The sequence below is a fragment of the Tribolium castaneum genome, chromosome 2 (genome assembly GCF_031307605.1).
Source record: "Tribolium castaneum strain GA2 chromosome 2, icTriCast1.1, whole genome shotgun sequence".
Classification (NCBI taxonomy): domain Eukaryota; kingdom Metazoa; phylum Arthropoda; class Insecta; order Coleoptera; family Tenebrionidae; genus Tribolium; species Tribolium castaneum.
This window is the reverse complement of record NC_087395.1, coordinates 13,848,021-13,855,627: the sequence shown is the minus strand read 5'-3', so window position 1 is coordinate 13,855,627 and position 7,607 is coordinate 13,848,021. Positions and strand designations below refer to the sequence as shown.

The following is a 7,607-nucleotide window of genomic DNA, read 5'->3' as shown; positions in this document are numbered from 1 at the left end:
TTGCTTCAATAATTGAAATTAGTTGCAAATCTTTAAAAATTATGTTGGCGGCACTGTCACATCGTCATCTACAGCGCCCCTGGCGGCAGTAGCCGCGACTAAAGCTTAAGCCACATCAGTGATGATGTCAGGTCATCAAAAGAAAAAGTAAACTTGTAATAACGGAGGTTCGTGTTTATTGACCACTTACATAATTATTTTACAAAAAGTAAAAATGGAAGAGCGTCGGTCGTACGTTTACATCTCAATATTAAAATTACATACAAGTTATAATAATTTATTTGAATTTTGTACAAATAAAATGTGAATACAAAAACAACTTATTGTAGGATTTTGTGTTTTATTAGAAGTAATACGCTCATTATTAACAAAAATCAGTCAAAGAAATAGTACACACTATGGAACAAAACACTGCACACAGTAAGATATAAAAATTGTCTCTTTTACACTCACAACTCGTCATGATTTTCCTGTAACAAAAAAATATAAAAAATAGTATATTACATAAACAAGGTGCAGGAAGTATAATTATTGCGAGGGCTCAAGTTATCAAACGGAGTCCGAGCGTTTAATGACATTCCTACCGAATTTATAGTTATTTTATCCACAATCACTTTTTTTAATTTTTAATTTAACACTGTTGCCAACCCAAAAAAATCAGAAAATTCGAGATTAAAATAATTGAATAGAACAGGACAAACATCAACAAATTTGATTTAATTTTTCAACATTTTTAAAGATGTTTTGATAAGACTGCAAAATAATATAGACCGAAATAACAAATTCGATCTAACAGACACTGCATTTTTAGAGAAATTCTTTAAAATAAATCTAACAGATCTCGTAGTAACACTGTCACCAACGCAAAAAATAAAAATCTCCAGATCCGAGCTGAAAGAATTATCAGATTTACACCCCTTTCACCACACTACCATTTTTTTTAAATCTTTTTAATAGTGTAGCAGGTTCACTTACCAAATTCGGTTTAAATCTTTCCAATGGCATCAAAGGTTTACGTTTTTTTTAAGAGAAAATGAGCGGTTAAAAACGGTTTAGAGTGGTGGAAAAATCTTGCGTTAGAAATAAGCTTCTAACCCATAATGATTTTCGTTTAAATGCTGTTGAAAAGTTTTTAACTGGTAAAATTATTACCACCTTAATTATTTAGTTTTATGGTAAACTTTTGATGAAATCTCGCTAAAAATAGACGAGAAAAATAGAGTGCAACAAGAAAAATGGAATTCGATTTAATTCCATGATTTTCTGACATATTTTGATAAGATCGTGTAAAATAAATGTGTATCTGGTTTAAACTAAATTCAGCGAAAGAAGCTGAAATAACACTTGCTATTTAACTTGTAACTTTTCGACCGATTTTAGCGAAATTTAATAAAAAAAGAGTTTTGACCTCAAAACAGCAAAGCCTTTACTTTATTGAGCAAATTTACATTCGAGAAAAATCTTGAAAAACGACTCATTTTATTAGTTTCTATAGTTATCATTATTTTTTAATGTTTTTAAATTTCACACCAAATAATCGGTCCCTAACCCAATGATGAATTATTATTTTTGAATTTACTATCAATTCGTAGCAGTTTTTTTTTAATACATAAATTACAATTCATCAAAAAATCGAAATTTTTAGATGTACCAAGACTCAGTATTATCTCCTAAGAAACAGTTTAAAAAATTATTCATTTTTATTATTGATCAAATTCTACTGCGATCACAATAATTGTAGACAACGTTGCTTCATATCATTTTTAAAATTCGTTATCGGTAACTTTAATGTATAGATTTTTTTTACAATTTTTACCTTTATATCTAAGCACTTCTCTACCATATCGCACTGGGTTGGTGTGCCAATTTTAAACAGCCTGTACAGTTATGCCAAAATTTGCGGTTCTAATTTAGTGATGTTTCGTGTAATTCTACTAGATGGTAAAAGAAATACTTGAGTTTTAAACGCCTAATATTAAAATAAGTTATTTCTATTTATATTCTATAATTGCAGTTTTTTTCCATTTTTAAAAAGATAAAAAATGAAACTTTTGTTTTGTTTCGCGACCTTCAAGAAGTCAGGAATTGAACATTTTCAAATGATTGTGAATAAAAAACAAAAAAAACATAATTACCTCTACTTGTGGCACGTGTTCTTCTTCGCCATCATCATCATCATCGTCGTCATCTTCATCATCATTATCATCCTTCTTTTCAGCAGCAGCAGCTGCATCCTTCTCAGCCTTATCTTGTTCTTCCTTTGCTTTCTTCTCCCCATCTTGTCTATCCTTCAAACCAGAGAGGGCCTTCTTAGCGTATTCCACGTCATCAGTGACCAAAACGTTATCAAAAATGGTACCGGACTTAACCTGCCACAAATCAAACCCAACGGCACAAATCTCCTTATGTTTGTACAGTTCAGAATCGGGAGTGTATTCAGGATTATCGATTTCTGGGTGCACCCATGGTCCTTTGTAAGCAGGATTATCGATTTGTTTCGGCTGCCATTCCCCTTTGTATTCGGGATTATCAATCATTGGTGGTTCCCATTCCCCATCCATCTCATCATCCCAATCATCAGGCTTGGTGGCTTCCGGATCCGGGATGTGTTCCGGCTTGTCCCAATCTTCCGGTTTCTTATCATCGGGATCGGGGATTGTGGCACGATCATCCCAATCTTCCGGTTTCTTGGCTTCGGGATCCTTGATCTTCTTGGGCGGGAGCAGGTCCCAGTCGGCTTCCAATTCCCCACTTTCGGTTTTTTCACCATCGATTTGGACTTCATAGGTGTTATCGGGTCGGATGATCAGAGTGTAAGCGTGTGTGTATACGTCGTCTTTGCAGCGGATTTCTTTGTTGATTAGTACGTTCTTGTCTTTGTAGTTGAGGATTACGTGGACTTTTTTGGTGCCAGGGCCACAAATGTCCGGACCGAACATGAGACGGTAAGGTGATTCGCCGTGCATGTCCTCTTGATTGAGAGAACAATCAAAGACTTTAATGTAGCCGCCTCCACAGTCGATGTTCTGTTCGTGTTTTACTGTAAACTGAATCACCAAGTCTTTGCCTTCGGTTGAGAAAGGCTTGAATTTTCGGCTCAATGCGTAGAATCGGGCATCCTGTGACGTTTGAATACCTGTAAGGAGAAATCTGTGAGTCTACGGCGGAGGTGGTTGCGTAATTTCCCGGTTTGGTAAGAAATATACCAAAAAGGACACATTTTGCAAAAAAAGGTCATGCAAATCCACACAGTATAAAAATAATTGGTTACTTTATTATAAATGTAAATCGTGTATTTTTATGTAAACAAGTAATTCAATTATATAATTGTTTTGTAATAATTATTCATTAAAACCCCAGAGTGATTATAGTATGCTTTTCTGCATTGTAGCTTGTATTGTACAAAGTGTTCCAAGTTTTATGGCCGAGGCAAAAATATAAATACTTCTAGTCGAGTAAAAAAATAAATTAAGAGTCTAAAAAGTAGGGAATTGATTATCCATTGGATACTTTGATAATGTTCAAAATTTTTAAGGTGTCAACTATTTTGCTAGTCGTACACCCTTTAAATAAAATCTGTTTTCAGAAAAAAATATGAAAATCTTATGCGCGATTAGCGTAAAAACCATAGAATGTCAAAATATTCTGAAAATAAAAAACAAATAAATCAATCAAGATTATCTACCCCCTTGGTATCTATCATCTACTATCCCCCTTTTTTGACAAAATCCTGAATTTTGCAAAAAAGAAACAATAAAAAATGACTTGAAAATTCTGAATTTTATTAATTAATTTCTGACAACACGTGTATATTCCGCCACTTCAATTTAACACAAAATTTCATTTTCAAAATCCGAAAAAGAAAAAACAATTTTTCAAAATGAGAGGTCCAGAAATTATCCAAAGGCTGACGTAGAAAATAATTTATCCCCAATCACATTATAATTGGAGCTTTATCCACACTTACGAAGCAATAAAGTGACCTATCATCCACTAGTAGAATAAAGTAACTATTGGAATAAAGTAATAAAGAGGTGACGCCCTTGCGTGGATAAAATGCTTTCTAAAACACTTACACAACAAATAACCCTTTTATTTTGTAAAAAAATCCTTTTCATTAAATAATTGGTGATTATTCTAACTTGTCTGATTTTTCTTATCAATAGACAGTTTATTAACAAAGACTTAAAGCTACGACATTTTATTTCAAAAAGGGTTAAATTTAAACCTTTGCGAATCTTGCGAACAAAAATTAAAAAAAAAAAACGGTCAACAGACGGAGATTCGATTCTGCTCTATTCTTTCATTTATTAATTTTCTTACTTTAAGGGTGGAGGTAAACAATTTCTTTTTGAATCGCATTTCACCAGATGATTAATAAATTGAAAGAAAAAGTACCTTCTTTCATAAAAATGAAACTATTTTATCTAAAAATGGGCAAACCTAAGACCAAATGTCTTAAGAACAAAAAATAAAAAATCGATTCAGTGAAGAAGTTGGAGATTCCTCTTATTATTGTTTATTATTTCTTGTTAAAACAACAAATTTGTTTTCAGAACATTTAAATTTCCCGCTATTTCCCAACGGTACGATTTTAGATTTGACCACAAGAAAGCGTTTTAGTTTCAACTCATGCAACACGTAGTCAATTTTTTATTGGTGTCGCGATTTTATTTTACATAGAACACAGTCCTTTTTAGTGGCTATTTATGACATAAGTGGGACCACCACATTTGAACTTTCCCGCGCATTATTTCAAAACGGGAATTCAAATTCAAATTCAAATCTTACGGGCTTTTTATTACTTCCTCGTTACAAGTCCTATTTTAATTTTTGTCGTTTTAAAATATCATAATGCAAATGTAACAAAATATTTTTCTAGGTATTCTTTGTTACAATATACACTGAGGTTTTTTGCAATGGATTCACATGGACTTTTTAAAACTGAACAGCGGATAATACAATTTTTTTGTTGGTAAAATTTTAAGCCTTCTTTTTAATATCTGAATCCTAGATTATAAACACTATTTTAAAACACTCCAACAAAACAAATTTGAATAACACTTATACGAAAACGCTTAAAGTTCTCGGGTGTCTAGGTATGCAACTCGCATACGCTCGTTGCATAACGACAACCCTCGAACTTTAAGCTTGTGTTTTCGTACTCGTATTATTAATAACTATAATACTGTTATGTAATATTTAGCGAAATAAATTCTTCACCATATAATACAACAGTTCTAAAGATTCTAATAATACATTGATTAACAAAAGTGGACCAATATTTGGTTTCCTATTAAAGAAAAAACAATATCTCAATTTAATATTATCAAAACTTTGCAAATATCCAAGTTTTCGAAACACGAACTAAACTTTTTAGGCCAAAGCAAGATGAATTGGCATCGTACATTGTTGAAAAAGTGAAAACACAACGACGTCAAAGCCAAAAATAAATTCAAATTAGTTTATTTAACTTTAATTTTGAGAGTCACTGTGTGTGAACTAAGTTAAATTCTGTCAAAATTCTCTTAAATATTACTATTTCAGTTAATCTAAAAATAAAACTTGCTTAATGAATTGCGAACTAAGTTAAACCCTGTAATTAAGTATGTCGTATCAATGAATAGAATTTTAACAATTTTCTCAAATGTATCTAACAAAAATTATGGAAAAATTATAAGTGTCCATATGTCACATTATCAGTTGTCTTGTTGGCCAAAAAATTATTCGAATTTATCATCCAAATTATCGCGAATTATGACATAAAGCAAATACATTTCTTATCTCCTGTTATCCAACAGATAACCACAAGTTCTACCACTCAAAAGAAATTTTAAAATCGAGACTAGGGGACGCATTGAAAGCAAAATTGATTAATGATCACCCTTTTAAAGACACATTAGCTTACTCCTAATGAACAAATAAGTAATTTGAAATAAATTATTGTAATTTTGTACATTTGAGATCAATAATAATCAGTCATCTATTATGCAAAAAGGAAACCACTTTCCAGACTTGATTATATTTAAACAACTCTATCAAAACTGAGTTTTGGTAGGTGACAATTTCATGTTTTCGAAACATTTGTGTATGAAAAATACGTGAAAACGTACGTTTTCATCAAAACTACAGTTAGGAAAACGGTAACAAGAGCAAACCCATCATTACCTTTGTCTTCTTCCTCATTGTTGAAAAATTTCCCGGCTGTCCACTTGAATTTTCCAAACTCTTTCCCCGGGTGTTTACTGTATATCCAATTCTTTTCCCAGGAATCTGCAATTGTGGAAAATTAGCATTGTCTTCGCAAATGCGAGTTTCTTGAACTTCCTCCTGAACCGGCGTGGAAAACCTAGCCCCCAAAAAACTTACCATCTTGGAATTTTTCTTCAAGATATACTTCAGCATTCGATGCATAAAAATACGCACAAAACATAAACACTAAGAAAGAGGACTTCATTTTATAATAATTTTACCAAAAATATTACAATCGACAACGTCAAATTCTCGCCACGAATCTACCGCAAATGCCAGAAAAATAGTGAGACAGACGTATACAAACCGAAGTAAATCGCTTATCGCAATATGTCTATCGCTCTCGCACTCACGCGATTTCGGGTGAAAGGACGGGAAAGTACGTCCGTGATACGTGACTAATACGACAGATGGAATGATGTGATTGGCTGAGGCAAACGCGGTGTACATTGGCGGCGATAAACGTAGAGAATTTGTCCTTGTCTCGCGCAAACACCGACCAATTGATTAAATGCGAACGTGTACCAATCCCTTGTACAGTTGGAGGCTCCTGATTGGCGGGTTTCAAGTGGTTACGACATGAGGCGCGCATTCAAATATTTCGCCCTAATCTTATCTTTCTCATTGACACTGTTTTATCGGCTTTGTGAAATCGCAATTGCGAAATTCGCCGGTTTGGGACATCAGGCAATTATATTTTTGTAATTTTTGTGGACGTTTTATGGTTTGATAAATCTCTGGTCGATTATTTACGATTCCGGTGATTGGGTATATGGGCGTTGTTATCTGCAATTTCTTAATACTCTCCTTAAAACAATCGATTATTTGCGTGAAAATGACGGATTGCCTCATTTCGTATCGCAGTTTCAAATCTACCGCTTCTGTATGCAAGGAAAGTAAAAAGATCAACTTTGAAAACAAAGAAATAAACTTGATCGCCTACATTTGAAAGTAAAAGTTCAGTAGAGTGCATTAAACACAAACGAAACACGTTCCTCCAAGAAGCAACATGTAAAAACGTCCGAACAAAGGTAAGTACCGTAAGATGTGATTCGAGTTCAATTTATTTGGTGTAAAAATGTTAAATGCAGTGAGTTTAAGTGAAAAAAATCGTGCTCAAGTCGTTTACCTTGAACTAGCAAAGACATAAAGAACGGAACAGTAACTTAAGTCATGTTACCTTCCATTGATCTCTTGTATTTATAACAAAAATGTGAGGTAAGTTTTAAAAATAGACCAAAAAAGGATTGACCATTCGTAAAAAAACAATAAAATCGCAAAATATCCTCCGATCGAAAGTGAGTAGAATTTCACCTTTTATCTATCATTTTCTTGAATATCATGCTAATTTTTTG

At 32.9% G+C, this 7,607-nt stretch overlaps 1 protein-coding gene and 1 long non-coding RNA gene across 2 annotated transcripts; one reads left to right on the top strand and one right to left on the bottom strand.

Moving 5' to 3' along the window:
- Positions 1–263: 263 nt before the first annotated feature.
- On the bottom strand, positions 264–6,610 carry Calr (Calreticulin). Its single transcript, XM_008199343.2, has 4 exons — positions 6,370–6,610; positions 6,169–6,273; positions 2,136–3,136; positions 264–470 (listed from the first exon to the last, which is right to left on the bottom strand). Exons 1-4 carry the CDS (start codon positions 6,455–6,457, stop codon positions 450–452), a joined length of 1,215 nt encoding a protein of 404 aa, XP_008197565.1. The 5' UTR covers positions 6,458–6,610; the 3' UTR covers positions 264–449.
- On the top strand, positions 1,767–2,230 carry LOC135265412 (uncharacterized). The gene is made up of 2 exons (XR_010333067.1): positions 1,767–1,941; positions 1,986–2,230. It is a non-coding gene; the product is annotated as an uncharacterized LOC135265412 (long non-coding RNA).
- Positions 6,611–7,607: the final 997 nt, after the last annotated feature.